Genomic DNA, 19,256 nt, shown 5'->3' with positions numbered 1-19,256 from the left:
GTGGCAGAGCGAGACTCCGTCTCAAAAAAAAATAAATAAAAAAAAATAAAATAAAATAAAAAATAAAAAATAAATAAAAGTAGTAACTGTATCTACCTCATAAGTTGTTGTGAAGATTAAATGGAATACGTATAAAGTGTTTATAACACTGCTGACACATAGAAAGTACTCAATAAGGCTGGTTGCACAGTGGCTCACGCCTGTAAGCCAGCCTTTGCTGGAGGCAGCGGACTCACTTGGTTAGCGAGATCAAACCAGCCTGGCCAACATGGGTGAAAGCCTACTCTCTTTTTTTTTTGAGACGGAGTCTTGCTCTGCACCCAGGCTGGATGCAGTGGCGCGGTTCTCGGCATCACGCAAGCTTCCACCTCCCGGGTCACGCGTCATTCTCCTGCCTCGCCGCCCGAGTAGGCGGGGACTACAGGCGCTTCGCCACCACGCCCAGCTTAATTTTTTTTTTTTTTGTTTTTTTTGATTTTTAGTAAGAGATGAGTCACGAGTTAGCCAGGATGGTACGATCTCACTGACCTCGATGATCCACCCGCCTCGGCCTTCCCAAGACCAAAGTGTTGGGATTACAGGTGTGAGCCACCGCGCCCGGCCTTTATGAAACCCCATCTCTAATAAAAATACAAACAATTAGCTGGGCATGGTAGTGCTCACCTGTAATCCCAGCTACTCGGAAGGCTGGGGCAGGAGAATCACTTGAATCCAGGAGGTGGAGGTTGCAGTGAGCTGAGATCGTGCCACTGCACTCCAGCCTGAGTGACAGAGCAAGACTCCATTTCAAAAAAACAAACAAAAAAACCAGAAAGTACTCAATAAATACTAGCTATTATTATAAGCTATTACTCACTGCAAACAGAATATAAGCTATTGTTTACTGCATACAATAGAATAAACGTTTTCATAAAAAACTGACTATTTTCTATATAAGATGCGTTGCAAATATTAAGACTAGCTTGTCAGGAGGCTAATATTAACCACTTGAGATACCATTTCCAAAGAAAAGTATCTTGGAGATAGAACATAATTCTTTAATTGTGCTTTGATTTTTTTCCCTAAGAGAGAGCAGGCAACACATCTGGTAAGCTAACAATTCTTTTTTTTTTTTTGAGACAGGGTCTCGCTCTGTCACCCAGGCTGGAGTGCAGCAATCATGGCTCACTACAGCCTCTACCACGTGGGCTCACGTGATCTTCCCAACTCAGCCTCCTGAGTAGCTGGGACTATAGACATGCGCCACCATACCCAGCTAATTTTTCTATTTTTTGTAGAGACAAGGTCTCTCACTATGTTGCCTAGGCTGGTCCTGGGCTTAAGTGATCCTCTCACCTTGACCTCTCACAGTGCTGGGATTACAGGCATGAATCACCATGCTTAGCCCCTAATGCCAGTTTTTGTTGTTTTTTTTTCCTGAGACAGAGTTTCACTCAGTTGCACAGGCTGGAGTGCAGTGGCGTGATCTCAGCTCACTGCAACCTCCGTCTCCTGGGTTCAAGCGATTCTCCTGCCTCAGCCTCCCGAGTAGCTGGGATTCAGGCACAAGTCACCACGCCCGGTAATCTCTTGTATTTTTAGTAGAGATGAGGGTTTCACCATGTTGGCCAGGCTGGTCTTGAACTCCTGACCTCGGGTAGTCCACCCGCCTCGGCCTCCCAAAGTGCTGGGATTACAGGCGTGAGCCACCATGCCCAGCCCATGTCAGTTCTTAATATAAACCTTCAGTTACAGGTATGCTAAACACTAATATATCATGACTTATATTGCTTTTAGCTTATTTGTTACAATAAGCTATTTATAAATGTATAATTTTTACTTGTATTGCTGCATCAATAGGAATTGTTCTGAAGGCAAGGTATAACTAATTAATATATAATTATTTACTTAATTTAGTACATTTCCTAATTTAACAGACTAGTTATATCTTGTTCAGTCAGATGTGTCCTACAGACACTATAATCTACTTGTCAGCATCTATTTAGCTATTTATATGAAATATGATTAAGGACCCTTAACTCCGTTAAAAATGTGTCCTCTCTGACTTTTAAAGTTAGCCTCGCCAGCTCAACAGTTCTTTTCCAATCAGCCTCTAACTGATGTTAGACTGCCCTCCTGTTGTTTATAAGACTAGGTTAATATCATTTCAACTAAAGCTCCAAAGCTCATATCCCTATTTTCTTATAGGAAGACAATACCAAATCTGATAATGTAAATAAAATGTTTCCCCCTGAACAAAACACAGTGAAATTTCACAAGGTTAAACTAAATTAGAAAGGTGAAACAGTACCTCAGTTTAAAATGGCTTTAAGGAATTCATAGCTGTCAAGATGGCATGATTCTAAATGAAAGAAGAAAGGTTTTTTTTTCCTTTCAGAAAACAATTCAAAGCAACTTGCCACAGTATATGATGCAGAATAAATGTTGAAGCAAAATGAAATTAAAACAACCTAAAGTCTTGTTTTACACTAATAGCAGCTCTGAGGCTATAAATTCTCATTGCAACATCCGACAGCCTGATTCTACTTCAGAATATACATTTTCAAATTTCTCATGAAAACTTCCAGGACATTTATTAAAATACATGCTTATTACCATTGTTAGTATACTCTTTATGGTTACTAAAATGACTTGTTATTTGTGCTAGATTCTATACTCCTGAGGGCAGGACTATGTCTGCCTTGTTTGTCAGTGTGTCCCCAATGCTAGAATAATGCCTGAGGCATGGTAGGCATGCAATAAACGTTAATGAGATAAGAAAACAGCAATTTATAAGTATTTGAAAATACTTAAGATAATTCTTTTAAAAAAGTTCTTTTCATTCATCACACATTGGCTGCACTGCACGTGGAACTTCTATCCAGGCTCTATGCTAGGCTCTGGGACTACAGTACATAGATAAGACTTTTTGTTTGTTTACCAAAGAGGAGCCCAGAAAGAGTCCTGTAACCAGACAATTGCAATGCACTACAACATGATACATTTAAAATATTCAGACAAGTGTTGTGGGAGCCTAGAAGATGAAGCAATTTAGCTTTACCTAGGAGAGCTGGGGAGAGCTTCACAGAGGTTGTGACATCTGAGGCTGACCTTAAAGGATGAGTAGGAGTTTGCCAGACAGAGAAAAAAGCAATCTAGGTAGAGGGAAAGGTAGCAAAGTGTTCTGGGGTCCTGAAAGAGAGGTTCCAGAGGGCTGAAGCACTTGCTGTGAATAGTATGAATAAAAACAACTACGCTCCTCGCATCTGAGGTCTGAGCTGGAGGAAAAATCATCTAATATTTAATAATTACTAAGTCCTGCTTTTAACTATATAACTAGTTATATAATACTATAAACATTTGCTTTATTGTGTTTCAAATATGTAAAGCACTTAGATAATTTATCTAACTCTTTTTTTGTGGAGCTTTTGGACTATTCTGAGAGTTAAAATGGGAAAAAAAAGTTCACCTATCAGGTGACACAAAACCAATTTCTACTAAATGTGCCAGAGTAATTTTCTCCACCTCAAGAACAGTCTTCAGTCTATTCATTACTGTCTTTTATAGTATTTTATTTAATAAAACCTATTAAGACTACCATACAAATCTCTTTACTTATGCTTTTATCTTTTAACTGATCAATTTTTATATTGCTGACATCCCTTCTTCACCATTTGCTCATTTAAAAATTCATAGTATGTGAGATATGTCTCTGGGGAAAATGTCTATAAAATTTGTTACAGCTGGCAAATGTGTATGAGTCAGTGATAGCACATGACTAAATGCTTCACAGAAAATAAAATTTGTTTCTGTAGTAAGCAGAACTGTTTAAATGTTATTTATTTTTATGTTTCAAAGAAAATATATTGTGAAGTGCTGCATTGATTTAATACGCAACAATGTCTGTGTACACGCTGTAGAAGGAAAATTTATGAAACCTTTGCACAACTCCTTTAATTGAATTTTCCAAATCTCTCACCACACACAAATAATCAATATCTTCTGCAGAGAAAACCAGTCAGAATTATTATAGTCTTTCTTTTCAATTTTGTTGTCATCAGCACATACAGAGCACCTGGATATTTGTAATGTCTGATAGCAAGTTATTTACACCTTTTAAACACCTAATTGCTATTAAATGAGTCCAAATCTATAGTTTAAAATTTTTTCTACTGATTTTATTTGAAGGAAAAACTATCATACTTCTGTTAAAGTATAAAAAATTTAAATCATGAAAGAAGTTATTTAAAAGGCTATGAAAAGTAATAAACCTGTTTATTTTTACTTAAATCCTAGACAAATCTCAAGTATGCATTTTTAGCAGATGAAATGCATACCCCAAAACAAAGACAAATCGTGTAAAACAAGAGCATTAACATTATTAATAGGAAAGGTTACGACTCACATATGGCATACATGATAGCTGAATCACTATAAAGAGCTGAGGACTATAGTTGTACATTAATGTATATTTGTGCTATCAAAATTAATGGCTCCATTTTTTATCTCCAGATAAATCCAGAATGTTAAAGCATAGGGGGAATTTCTGTTGTTTCTCCTAAAAGTCGTCATGTCTAAACTTCAAACCTCAGTGCTTTTAAAATTGAAGTATCTGTTTGAAAAAAATACATTGTTTAATGTTAAGATAAAATAGAAAACTAAAAGGGTAGTAGTTTTCTGGGAGTGAAATTATTCAGCTGATATGATGAATACTTTTCAAGCCCGAGTGGGGAAAGAACAACATATTTTATGTTTAAAAAATACTTCAGTGGGTGGTTAGAATGAAGAGGCAGTATCAAACTATTTTATAGTGTTACAACAGAAAGAGTTTTAAATTTGTCCTGTTGTCTAAGAATTTGATAACCTTAAAATCCTATAACCAAGATGAATTTTACTATGTAAGAATACAGAAAGTTAACTAAAGAAAACAGGAACATTGTAGATTATGCTTTTTAAAACAGACCAAAGTTGGAAATTCTGAAATATTTTCTATTACAAACAGCTGAAACATTGAACAATGTAAAGTTCAGATGGTTCCATTTCATTTAAAATATGCATACTGCAACCTACACAATTATTCTCAAAACAGATAAAATATGTTTTGGACTGAAGCTAAGTGTCTAGATTTCATATCCTGGCAACTGCTCTACAATTTGCTTACATTCTTTTCAAAAACATTTTGTTTACTGGAAGTACTAGTCAAAGACCAACAATGATGGTATTTTTTAGTATCTTCAGAAAAAACTGAAAATATTAAGTACTACAGAATGCCATCTATTGACTAAGGAATATCTGTAACAAGTTGTTTTAAGGAGAGGCTGATTATGTAAAATAAATAAATTTCATGCCTCACCATGTGATGATAATGTGACATTCCATCTGTATCAGCCCACTGAATGGTCATATGTTTTAAATCTTCAGCATAACAAATTTAAAATAATTATGAAAATTCACATCCAAATCTAACACAAAAAGAACCTTTCATTTCATTATTTTCCTAATAGTCATAAAGCCAGTGTTATTGAAGAAAGCAAAATTAGGCTTATTTCCTAAGTAACTGAAGAAAGAAAGAAGCCTTCCTTTGTTTAAGAAATCTGTGTATAGCAGACGAGATCCTCTTTTATTCATATGCTCTTATCAAGGCATCCCCTGATTTACCAGGTCCAGTTCTTATGACACTATGCAAATCTCAGTGTGCCTTTCAATTTTATTGTGTATGTTTTAAATTTCTCTTGAATAAGTTATATAAAGCCTTAAGAATCTGTGTCAGATGTCTATTTATTTAAAATACTAGAGTGTTATTTTTACAATTATACTCTTCCTGTAATAAAGACTGTAACAAGTTAACTGAAGTTCTCACTGAAATGAAAAACTAAATATTAGTAGAACTAAAAGACCAATTAGAAGAGGCAATGATGGCATAAATATTGAAATTCTCATGGTATTGTCTGCTTTAACTATTCCAGGAAAATTTTGTAAGAATCTGAAAGACCAAAAAACAAACAAACAAAAAACAAAAAAACCCCACCAAAACCCAGAAGAATCTGAAGGACATTCTCTTTGATAGTGAAACAAGTAATTGGCTTATTCCTCATTTTCCATAATTAATAAATCCTATACATATTTATAGGGATGATTTTTATTTTACTTATTTTCTAATATCTATGAGAAACTCCCAAAACATTTTAAAATTTAAACAATTCTGTGTAATAGCATAGTAAAAATAAATAAATAAATAAATAAATAAATAAATAAAATAAAGTGGAAATTTCAAGGCCAGAATAAGGCAAAATAAGGAACATATAAAGCAAACTAGTTTGAGATGTCAAAAGAATTAGCAAAATCCTCTTAAAATGAATGTATGAGCAGAAAAGGGTAAAAGCTGTTAGCTTACTAAAAAAATTTGCATGTGTGTGCATGTTTGTGTGTGAACATAATCATTAACCAAAAAAAAAAAACCAAACAAAAAACCCTGAAAACTAATATGTATGTTAGGAACCAGAGAAAGAGGTAGGAAAAGCACTCAGGATATAGCTCAAACTCAAATTACAACAAAAATAAGCTTTAATCTATTTTTTAGGCAATATGAATTTCCCAAAATTAGTTGAAAAGCTAATGAAGTTTTTAATACCTTGGGAAACATAAAGAGCTACATGTAGCTCCTGCCAAGAAACAGAATTGGACGACGACTATATAGAATACACATTAATATATAACATATTTATATAGATACTATGTATTATATATTTTTAAACTGAGTTTTCATTTAAATCAACGATTATTAGAAATTTACACACATGGTTTAGTCATACAGTCTCCTCTATGCAGGAACTCAGTCCTTTGGGAAAATCTGGTAATGGGCAAGTCAGCCTTAATGCCTAAAATAATAGAAAAGAGTTTTAAGGCTGATCATGCATAAACACACAATGAATTCATGTATTTTAGGTGGCCATAAGCAAATGAAAAAAGTATCCCCTGGAAGGAAAAATATTTTAATAAAATATAAATTTAAACAAATTTTTTACATTATTAGCATTGACAGCTCACTTATTTATTCCAGAGTTTTCCTCTTCCTTATTTCTCAAAGCTGTTTGCAAAAGTAAACTACGTTAAGCCTAATTCTAATTAGTTCTAGGAAGTTACAGATTTTTAAAGAAATCACACTATTGGTGTAGAATATGTAGAAGCAAGGTTTCTTCCAATTGGGAAATAATAAACATTTTGCTTTCCTACTGTGATCCTTTAAAACTTGTCAAGTTAGGAGAGATTGAAACCACTGAAACCCAGTTACACATTCTAATCAAGTTACACAACTAAAGTAAGACACAAGAGGCCAGGCGTGTTGGCTCATGCCTGTAATCCCACTTCACTAATCATCACTTCAGCCTGGGTGACAGGGTACAATCTTGTCTCTAAATTTTTCTTTTCTCTTTTCTTTTCTTTTTTTTTTTAAAAGAAGAGATCCCAAGCCATTTCCAAGAAAGAGCTACCTTTCATGTTCTTAAATTCTTGGCATCACAGTAGACGTTAGTTGTTCAACTGAAAAGCTTAGGAAGTCTATTCAGCTCCCTTCCCACATGAACTTCGGAGGAGTCTTGCCATGGCTGCAGCCCTGCCATGACCCAGCTGGCCTTTAGATCTGACTGGCTGGCAATCCCAGCACTTCCCATTGCCAACCCATCACTGGCTTATTAAAGGTTCTAAACCCAGGCTAACATACCAGATTGGCTGAAGCAGTTTCAATTATGTGCCATGTTTGAGTCTGAAAGCTGGGATGACTGGATGATTTCATTTGTTTTAGGAAGGGACAACAAATAATGAAATGACCAGAGTTTTTGCGGCCAGACTGGTCTTTGCTTGGAATCCTTGCTCTGTTACCTAAGTAGAAGTCTTGGGCAAGTTACTTAATATTTTTTGTATCTTCGTTCCTTGTCTATAATGACAATGATAATACAGTGTAGCTATCTTTCCACAATGCTGTAAAGATCTGCTGATCCTAGTATTGAGAATATAGTAATTATAGGTACTCAATAAATGGCAGTCATCGGTATTTAAAAGTGGTAGGCTAAAAACACGGCCACCCATTTTAAGGCCTAATTCCACCTGCAGAAATTGCTAAATGGCATTCATGTAGGTACTATTAATCAGTCGTACATTAGTCTAAAGGTTTTAGTATTTTACAGTTCATGATTACTTTGCTTATTGAGGTGTGAAGGTATGAATGTGTACTTCCTATGGAAACTTAAACACTGTTTATTTAGTTTTCCATACTGTGAAATGATCAGAGGCACAAGAGTTCATAGTAGAACAAAGCCCATTAATGATCTGAAAGTTTCCAGAATACTGGTTAGAAAGTAACTTTTAATGGTTCTAGTGCAACACTAAAAACTGCAGTATATTAATGCATTGTTGCTCATATTCGTCTGTATTCTCAACAATAAATTTTAATAAAAAGACAAAATTTAAATCTTATGTTGAAGATTGTATTTCAAAAGACATTTAAAAAGTTCAATCAGAGACGCTGATCTCATCAGGTATCATCTGCTAAATGCAATATAAAGCTTTTCAAATGAGATTCATGATCTTTTAAAAGAACACACTTCAGAACAGGGATCTCTGAGGAAAAAAGAAAATCACTAAAAAGGACTCATGATGATTAGTTTTAATTGGCAAAATGGGATGAAAGCATCTTTTTGTGTAATAAACTAAAACACAACTACTTACGTTTGTGAGGAAGTCCTGAACTCCTTTCAAACAGTTTTGTTTAATTACTTTTGTCACTAAAAGAAGTAAAAATCCCATGTCAAGAATTAACATAGAATATGGAGAATTTCTCATTACTTGGAACAAACAACTTCATGAGAAAAAAAAAAATCCAAAATAATACATATTTATAAGTACCAAGTATAAAATATAATACATTATATATTATAAAAATGGGCATTACATTTGAAATGCCTGCTACCAGTTTCCAAGGTGCATTCTTTTCATTCACATTCAAGAAGAATCCCCAAAATAACACATCCTGATAAAAGACATGTGGCTTCTTATTTAAAGAAGGTAATAGTATTTTTATCACATGTCCAGTAATGGTATATATAAAGAAATCTATCAAATTTAAATTTGAAACAAATTAATAGGTTTATCTTTAAAATTGTCATTGAAAACTTATAAATTCTTACTTAGCTCTTTGGTTTTCTGCATTTCTTTTTTTAAGAAACGTGATGCACAGGAGATTCCAATGAGATTTTCAAGCTCTCTACTGCCCTCCAAAGCCTACAAGAAAGCCATCTTAAATGAGTTAAGTTCTCTACACATATGAGATTACTGACATGTCTAGTGAAAATACAGTATACTGTTTCCTTCATTTGAAAACTTAAACTCTATGTTAGGATATTGAACTTTTCTGGCAGGCCAACTATTTCAAGCCCTAAAATGCCTGAATAAAAACAATTTATAATTAACTAAAAAGACGAAACATAATCTACAAATTTATATTTAAATGTGAAAAGCCAGATATTACTAAAATATTATGGTTAAATAGTGTTCTCCTATTAAAAAATTCCCATGAAAAGTAAATCAAACATACTGTGTGCAAACTCTTTCCTGGATTGGATTCTCCAATCTGGGACACTCTTTCCTTTTATCCTTTTCAAACAGGGTAGAAGTATGAAAAGATACAAACCCGTATACTACTTAAATTTTGCATTATCGTCATGATTTCTTCCGACAATTTCTCAACTGTAGATAGCAACATCATCAATCTAGTAATAAAGAAAAAGATAGTACTTAGCAAGGGGAAGCATTTAAACATGGCAAGTCATTTTCAGAGCTTTAACTCTTAAAAGGATCTTTGACTTAGGTTCTTTCATTCTTTATAAACACAATATATATATTATCAACTGTCCCCTCTTTTGGAGTTTTACTTTCCGATTCCCACTGAGCAGTGGAATGGAAGACATAGTTGGCTGTTCCTTTCTCCACAATGCCACAATGAGAACACTAATACACCACCATTCCTTCATTTACCTTGATCTGAGTCTATGAATCAGTATCACCTAGTAACTTTTTTTAAAATAAAAAATGTTTCATGACTTTATTTTAAATTTGAAAATAAAGAAAAGGAAAAGAGGAAAACATCACTTGGAATTCAATCTTCTGAATGTATCTCCAGTTAGCTTTTTGGAAAAATTCGCCTAGTTTAAAAAAAAAAAAATTGTGTAACTTTGTTATCATGCTTTTTTTTTTTCCTTTTTATAAAGAAATGGGGTTTACCTCTGTTGCGCAGGCTGAAGTGCAGTGGTATGATCATGGCTCACTGCAGCCTCAACCTCCTGGATTCAATAGATCCTCTTACCTTGTCCTCCCAAAGCACTGATTACAGGTGTGAGCCATGGTGTCTGGCTGTGCTTTCTTTACTTAATATAACATTATATACATTTTGGGGGGCCACATATTAAAGGCTGCACAATATTCTATTTAGTAAACATACTAAAAATGATTTAACTATTCCCTTACTGTTTAAATTTTAGTTTCTTTCCAAATTTTAAGACCCCATAGCTGTTTGTGATAATCTATATTAACACAGTCTGACAGAAAAATAATGTAAGCCATGTATGTAATTTAAAATTTTTAGTAGCCACATTAAAAGGATTAAAAAAGGTAAACTTTAATAATTTTAATAATGTTTAAATATTTAACTCAATATATTCAAAATATTATTTCAACATATAATGAATATAAAAATTGAGATATTTTATACTTTTTTCAAATCCAGGTATACTTTACATATTAACAGAACATCTCATTTCATACTAGCCATATTTCAAGTGCTCATTAGCCATGTATGGCTAGTGAGTACTGTTTCAAACAGCATAAATCCATACAGATTTTATGAGAGAAACCAGAAATTCTATTTAAATGCTTTTCAAGATTACATCAGTGTCATTCATTGACATTTTATGCTATTAAAAATAAGACCAATATGTTAAAATTTTTATATATAATGTGTATGTACAGTAAGTTTCAATTAAGTAAAATGTTATCTAAGTATGCAAACAAGAAATGGAGACTTGATAGCATTATTCAAAAGCTAAAAATTACGAGCACAGTGGAATTTTGGGTGAATTCTTTTCTTTAAAAGTTTTCCTTTATTATGTATTTTCAATCAGAAGTCATCTGTCTGAGGCCCTGACTGCTTAACAGGAGAATCTCAGTTTGAGAGATGGTATCATAAAGGAATTCCTTTTCCTTCAAATTGGATCCAAAGACCTGAAGAAACAAGGACTTAAGGGACTCCCACCCAGGGTGGATCCTCTAGCTTCTCACATATGATGCCAAAGCCTACTGAGTGCCATAGGAGTACAAAGTAGAGGCAAATTAAGTTACTTTGCTATAAGAAGGAATCTGAGGGGCTTATTGCCTTGTAACTTGCATCCCTTTCCTGGGAGAACTGGAATACTAGAGCCTTTTCAAACTGACTTCCATATCTTAAAGAGTTGATGGTACTCCCTGTTCACCTATAGGGAATTGTGTGGGAAGGCTGTGGCAGGGCTGCCATCTTGAATGTCTCCGAGTGGCTCTGTTTACATAGAGTTAGATGTAAATGGTGCCCCCAAAAGTTGTATAATGTAGCATCCCCAAAGGACCTACTAGCAGCTCTCCTACATTAAGATAGTAATTGAGGGGCTAAGCTAAAACAAACTGTTTCAACAATCTTGGAGACTTGTATGGATTAAATATCAACTATCTGGGGAAGTTGTTTTCAAAACATCTTTGATATGCTGAAGGTGCTTTCTCAAGGATACTTGTATCCACTGCAGGATCAAGTAGACTAGTAGACATGCCATTGCTCTTCTCATTATTATTCTGATTCCCTTTCCTCTCCTCCTCCTTTTTCTTCTCCCTAGACGAAATCACCTCTTTTTCCCACCTTGAAGGCAACCAAATCCCCATGAATGGTTTTTTTAAGTGTTATACAACTGTTAAATCCTGAAAATCTTTTTTTTTCAAGGCATTCTTTTCCACATCTTCTGAGTCACTGAAGAAGCCTTCATAATCTTTGGAGATAAACTATTTGCTGAGCAGATTTTGGGAGAAATAATTCTACCACTTTCTTCATCCTAGACAAAATGGAATTCTCATAAACATCCTACTTGTGCTGAAAAGTAGATTTGCATTGCTATTGAGAGCCCTTTTCTGTATTTTCAATGCATGGTTCAAATTCCACTTTGTTGCCCTAACATAGCATTACGGTTTGTGTACAGTCCCTTAGTTTTTAATATCATCTTGATGTTCCTTTACTAATTTATGTATTCCGGAAAACCAACAATCTTTCATTTTTTTCAAGCTGCCTGAAGAATATATTTCTCAAGTTCATTATGAAATTACAAAATTTCAAAGTTATTGTGGCTCTTTCAAGTTGGTGAGTAAAAGTATCATCACTGGTGCCATTCATATTTTACAGAATACTATTTTTTTCTCAAATAGATTTGCCTCTGACTAGATTAAATTGGACCAAATCCTTTATCTTTTTTTTTTTTTTTTTTTTTTTGAGACGGAGTCTTGCTCTCTCACCCAGGCTGGAGTGCAGTGGCGCAATCTCGGCTCACTGCAAGCTCCACCTCCTGGGTTCATGCCATTCTCCTGCCTCAGCTTCCGGAGTAGCTGGAACTACAGATGCACGCTGCCACACTCAGCAAATTTTTTGTAGTTTTAGTAGAGACGGGGTTTCACCATGTTAGCCAGGATGGTGTTGATCTCCTGACCTTGTGATCTGCCTGCCTCGTCCTCCCAAAGTGCTGGGATTACAGACATGAGCCATGCCTGGCCCAAATCCTTTATCTTATAATGATCCTTTGAGCCATCCAGATGTCAATGGGCCACTACATCCAGATATCCAGTGACTGTCGCCAGTTTTATGGCATCCTTACAAGATTTAATCAAATCTGCATTGTGGTCAAAGACTATTGTGGCACAACCTGAGAAATCTGAAATCTTAGTCCTCCTTGAATTAACCTTCTTTTTCATCAGTAAAAACCAAGCAGCATTTTTTTTTTTAAGCATCTAGTAGTTTTTCTCTTGAGGGAACTACATGTCAAAATTCAGGATTTTCAGTGCAGTTTTCCAATTTGCTTAGAAGAGTTGCATTGTGAAATACAGAGTTCTTTCACGCTCCTCAAAGAGAAAGTCCTTATTCTGAAAAACAACTGAAATTAGGTGCATCAGCCAAATAAAATCCATGAGAAGCATTGGATGTATCCATTAATTCTGCTTTTCCTTCCTTCTATATTAACTTCTTCAGTCTCAAGTCAGGTGTAACTTGACTTTCAAAACTATCATTCTGTACCAGTTCAGGATTTTTCCTACCTTGGCCAGTTTCAATTCTTTCAATTATTTTCCATTCTTAGCTTCAAATTTAGTTTTTTTTTTTTTTTTTTTTTTTTTTTTTGGGCGGAGTCTCGCTCCGTCGCCCGGACTGGAGTGCAGTGGCCAGATCTCAGCTCACTGCAAGCTCTGCCTCCCGGGTTTACGCCATTCTCCTGCCTCAGCCTCCCTAGTAGCTGGGACTACAGGCGCCCACCACCTCGCCCGGCTAGTTTTTTGTATTTTAGTAGAGACGGGGTTTCACCGTGTTAGCCAGGATGGTCTCGATCTCCTGACCTTGTGATCCGCCCGTCTCGGCCTCCCAAAGTGCTGGGATTACAGGCTTGAGCCACCGCGCCCAGCCAAATTTAGTTTCATCATTTACTTTTTCTCTATTAAGTCCCTCAGATGTGTTCTGAGGAGAGAACTAAAAGAACAAAGAGAAACTGTTATTAAATTGGTGCTTCTAATTCAGATTTATTGAGGCAGGTGTTAGCAAGCATTAACTCAGCTCCTGCTGTGTGCTGTGCCATCCTAGATGTGAAAGAATGAGAAGTAAAGGAGTAGAGCAAATGAAAAAAGAACCCAGTGATTTATAGATTCCCTAGGATGCAAGCCATGGTACCTACTGTACTGTGTAGGCATTGTGGATATACTGGAAGAAGAGTGAAAACCTGTAAAAGCCATGATAATGGCCTGAAAAAAATCTTGATTTCCCTCCTTTTTTGTAACTTCCAATTGTTTGATATATATCTTGCTTACCAGATTGTAAGTTCCATGAAGGCAAGGGTGGTATCTACCTTATTTACTTTTATAACCTGTGTTAACTAATAAGGTGCCTGCAGGTGTGGTAGGTACCCAGTAATTATTTGATGGATCAATGAACAGAAAAAAAAGACCTGGTCCAGTGACCATCCATCCCTAGAGTCGAGTGAAGTATGCCCATCCTGCAGTTTTCTCTCTTTTTTTTTTTTTAACTTCCTTCTCCTATTGTCTTATGTAGTCTCCATGATTCATCAGTCACATTGCTGACAAAGTTAATTAATTCAGTTCCCTAACCTTCCACCACATATGTCTTTCTCACAGGTAACCCAGGATGTCCCTATTTGTTTTCTTTGCTCCTAGCCTAAGCTGTGAGAACTATGGGGAAACAAACAAACAAACAAAGCCTCACAGTAGAAGTGACAGTCAATATTAGAAGTATGATTTTGCTGAGCACCCAATGCTGCTTAACTCTCCATTTACTTAATTTAATGAATCTTCTTAATTACTGCTCAACATGACAGCCTAACCCAATCTCCACTTCCTCCATATTAAAATTAAACTCTTGTATTTAGATTTCTGCCTTAGTATTTTTAATACAGTATTCTCAAAGGCCACAAATACACCCCTAATTAATTCTATTACTAAAAGCTATTATCTCAAAGTTATTACCTCTAAGAAATTGTACTTTTATAAATCTCAAGACTTGTGCATTAAATGTACCTAACAGGGATGAATTCCTTAGGTTCTTCTAAATCTTTACAATACTACAATTCATGCAGAAAAAGGTAAATAGGTCACTGAATCCCCATCTCCCTCGATCTAAACTGATAATTTTGGATGATAGCTGAATTATGAAAACAATGAAATATGTTGTTAACATTTTTTTAATGCTTTCTTAGTTTAAGGCACTATGCTTACTACTTTACAAACTATATCTTAATTTTCAACACAACTATCTGTGGGAAATATTGTCTCCATTCTACAGCTATGAAACTGAAGTACTAATAAATAATTTAATTATTCAGGGTTTTATAACAAGCGGCACAGTCAGGACTTGAACCCAGGTGTGTTTGACCTACTATGTTCTCAACCATTATGTAATACTTCCAAAAGTGTAATTCAGTTACCACTGGCATCAGAATTCCTTGGTAAATGGTTAAAAATACAAATTCCTGGGCTGCATCCAAGAACTACTAACAGAGAAGGTCAGAAATACGCATTTCCAGGCAATTCTCATGCACATAAAAATTAATTAAAAGCATTTTTCATGAAGACTGGTCACAAAAAAACCTGGTCAATATAAATGAAATTGATATCCTTTGTCAAAAAAAAAAAAAAAAATTTCCCCATCTTTAGGTCTATTCATTTCATTATATTCTTACAGGCTGTCTCAAGGAGCTTTTCTGCATTCCGTTCAGCTTACATTTTTCTTTTTTAAATTTCTTATTGTGATAAAACATATATAACAAGATTTGTCATTTTAAACATTTTTAAGTGTACAATTCAGTGACATTAATTACATTCACAATATTGTGCAACCATCACCACTATATCCAAAACTTTTCTATTACTATAAACAGAAACTGTATAACCATTAAGCGATAACTCCTCATGCTTCCCACCTCCAGTCTCTAGTAACCTTTAATCTCCTTTCTGTCTCTTTGAATTAGTCCGTTCTAGATATTGTGTACAACTGGAATCTTACAATATTTGTCCTTATATGTGTCTGGCTTATTTCACTTAGCATAATGCTTTCAAGATTCTTCAATGTTGTAGCATGTATCAGAAGTTCCTTCCTTTTCATGAATAAATAATATTCCACTGTATGTATATACCACACTTTGTTTAGCCATTCATTTGTTGATGAACATTTAGGTTGTTTCCTATCTTTTGGTTATTGTGAATAATGATGGAATAAACACTGGTATATAAATATCTGAGTCACTGTTTTCAATTATTTTGGGCATATACCTAGGAGTGAAATTGCTTGGTCTTGTGTTAATTATATGTTTAACTTTTTGAGAAAGTGCCAGACTGTTTTCCATAGGAGCTACAATGTACAAGGGTTTTAATTCTTCTATATCCTTGCCAATATTTGTTATTTTCCATTTTTATTGTTTGTTTAAATGGCCATCCTCGTAGATGTAAAGTGTAAAATGTAAGGTCTCACTGTAGTTTTGATTTGCATTTCTTTAATGACTAATGATATTTAATATATTTTCATGTGCTTATTGGCAATTTGTATAACTTCTTCCAAGAAATATCTACTCAAGGCCAGGTGCGGTGGCTCACACCTGTAATCCCAGCAATTTGGGAGGCTAAGGCAGGCAGATCATGAGGTCAGGAGATCGAGACCTCGAGACCACGCACCCTGGCCTAACACAGTGAAGCCGCCATCCTCTACTAAAAATACCAAAAAAAAACAAAAAACAAAAAAAAAAAAAAGGGTTTGCCAGACATGTTGGTGGGTGCCTGCTAGTCCACCTATTCAGGAGGCTGAGGCAGGAGAATGGTGTGAACCCAGGAGACGGAGCTTGCAGTAAGCCAAGATAGCACCACTGCACTCCAGCCTGGGCAACAGAGTGAGACTCTGTCTCAAAACAAACAAACAAACAAACAAAAAACCAAAACAACAAAAAAGAAATATCTACTCAAGTCTTTGCCTATGTTTAAAATTGGGCTGTCTTTTTTTCTTGTTGAGTTTTAGAAGTCCTGGATATACTCTGGACATTAAACCCTTATTAGATATATAATTTGAAAATATTTTCTCCCATTCTGTGCTGTGCCTTTTCACTTTCTTGATGGTGTACTCTGAAGCACAAGAGCTTTTACTTTTGATAAAGTCCAATTTATTTTTTCTTTTGTTCATTGTGCTTTTGGTGTTGTTATATAAAGAATCTATAACAAATTCAAGGTCATGAAGATTTATCATTATGTTTTCCTCTAAGATAGTTATAAATGGTTTTGGCCCTTATATTTAGGTCACCGATCTATTTTGAATTAATTTTTATGTATGATTGAGGTAGGGATCCAATTCCATTCTTTTTTATAAGGAAATCCTATTTCCCAGCAATATTTATTGAAGATACTATTTTTTCTCCATTAAATAAACTTGGCATCCTTGTCAAAATTCAATTGGTCACAGATGTATGCGTGTGTTTTGGACACCCAATTCTATTCCATTTGTCTCTATGGCTACTGTTAGGCCAGTGCCATACTGTTTTGATTACTGTAGCTTTGCAGTATGTTTTGAAATCAGGAAATATGAGTCTTCCAACTTTGTCCTTTTTCAAGATTGTTTGGCTATTTAGGGTCTCTTGTAGTTTCATATGAATCTAAGGACAGGCTTTTCCATTTCTGCAAAAAATGCTGTTTAATCATTCTGCAAAAGAAATACAGGAATTACAGTGAATCTGTAGACTGCTTTGTGTAGTAGCATTAACATCTTAACAATATTAAATCTTCTTGCCCATGAATACAGAATATCTTCCCTTTTATTTAGATATTCTTTATTTTCTTTCAAAAATGAATTGTAGTTTCTAGCGTACAAGTTTTTTACCTCTTTGGTTAAATTTATTCCTGTGTATTTTATCCTTTCAGATCCTACTGCAATGGATTGCTTCCTTAATTTCCTTTTCAAATTCATTACAGGTATATGGAAACTGATTTTTGTGTGTTGATCTTATACCCTGAAACTTTTTTGACTCTAGTTATTAGCTCTAGTAGCTTCCTGTGCACTCTTGGGATTTTCTCTATAGAAAATCATCTCGTCTTCAAATAAAGATTGTTTTACTTTTTCCCTTCCAATTTAAATGTCTTTTTTTTCTTTTTCTTGTCTAATTGCTCTGGCTAGAATTTCCAATACAATGTTGAATACCAGTGGTGAAAGCAGGTGTCCTTGTTTGGCTCCTGATCTTTAGGGGAAAGTTTTCAGTCTTCCATATCAAAAATTTTAAATTGTTGAAAATAATTCTCTTTTTAAGACTGGCTTTCCTCTTAGCCTTTGCTCACCTACAGAATACGCATAATATGGAATATAGGCATATATCTTCATCCTAAGATTCTGATAAACATTTTCAACTAACTTATCCCTAGAGACCATCATTTGAGCAGTCAAGAGGAACTTAGAATACTGACCAGTGGTTGTCACAATTAAATTGTATACATAATGCAAAACAAAACAACAAACATTTTTTTAAAAACCAGTTCTGGCATAACTCACTACTATTAAAAAGGTTTTATTTGGGTTAGTACAGAAATAAAAAAAAATACACATCTAAAAAAGTTACTCTTCTGCCTATAAGAGAGAATGAGCTAGTGATTAAAAATAAGTCCTAGCTGGGTGCAGTGGTTCATGCCTATAATCCCAGTACTTTGGAAGGCCAATGTGGGTGGATCACCTGAGGTCAGGAGTTTGATACCAGCCTGGCCAACATGGTGAAACCCCCATCTCTACTAAAAATACAAAAACTAACAGGGCCTGGTGGTGGTGCACACTTATAATCCCAGCTATTTGGGAGGCTGAGGCAAGGAGAATCACTTGAACCCAAGAGGTGGAGGTTGCAGTGAGCCAAGATCATGCCATTGCACTCCAGCGTGGGCAACAAGAGTGAAACTCTGTCTCAAAAAAAAAAAAAAAAAAGGCCTATACAACAGGTGGGATCCTTGTGGTGATGGAACTGTTCTGTATCGTGATTACAGTGGTAGATACAAGAACCTACACGTGATAAAATTGCATAGAACTAAATACACACACAAATGAGTTCATTGCAAAACAGGAAATATGAATAAGATCAGTGGATTGAGCCAATGTCAATTTCCTGGTTGTGATATTGTACTACAGTTTTATAAGATGTTATGTCGGGAACTAGGAAAACACTACACATGATGTCTCTGTTTTACGTCTCACAATGGCAAGTAAATCTACAATTATCTGAAAATAAAACTTACAGGACAGTCACCATTATTGCATTTTCATAGCAATGCCAGCTACAGCAGCAGCAAATTGCCAAGAGGAAGAAAAGCCAATTCGCAGTAAGTTATATATATTCCTTGCAAAACATAAAGGATATGGAAGTTCACATAAAATATTAATGTGTAGGTGATTTTTTTTTTTTTTTTTTTTTTTTTTTTTTTTTTTTTTTTTT

General features: G+C 34.9%; 1 protein-coding gene across 1 annotated transcript in view; it reads right to left on the bottom strand.

The window, feature by feature from the left end:
* The window catches only part of ITGB3BP (integrin subunit beta 3 binding protein), an 84,601-nt gene that overhangs the window by 4,019 nt on the left and 61,326 nt on the right, over positions 1-19,256 (bottom strand). Inside the window, 5 exon segments of the mRNA XM_017877214.1 lie at positions 2,291-2,341; positions 8,704-8,742; positions 8,745-8,759; positions 9,162-9,255; positions 9,665-9,743. Coding sequence (XP_017732703.1) covers positions 2,292-2,341; positions 8,704-8,742; positions 8,745-8,759; positions 9,162-9,255; positions 9,665-9,743 — 277 coding nt within the window. The 3' untranslated portion in view covers position 2,291.

The sequence above is a fragment of the Rhinopithecus bieti genome, unplaced genomic scaffold (genome assembly GCF_001698545.2).
Source record: "Rhinopithecus bieti isolate Rb0 unplaced genomic scaffold, ASM169854v2 scaffold_6380, whole genome shotgun sequence".
Taxonomy (NCBI): Eukaryota; Metazoa; Chordata; class Mammalia; order Primates; family Cercopithecidae; genus Rhinopithecus; species Rhinopithecus bieti.
The sequence above is the reverse complement of the archived record's forward strand: the minus strand, read 5'-3'. Positions and strand labels throughout refer to the sequence as shown.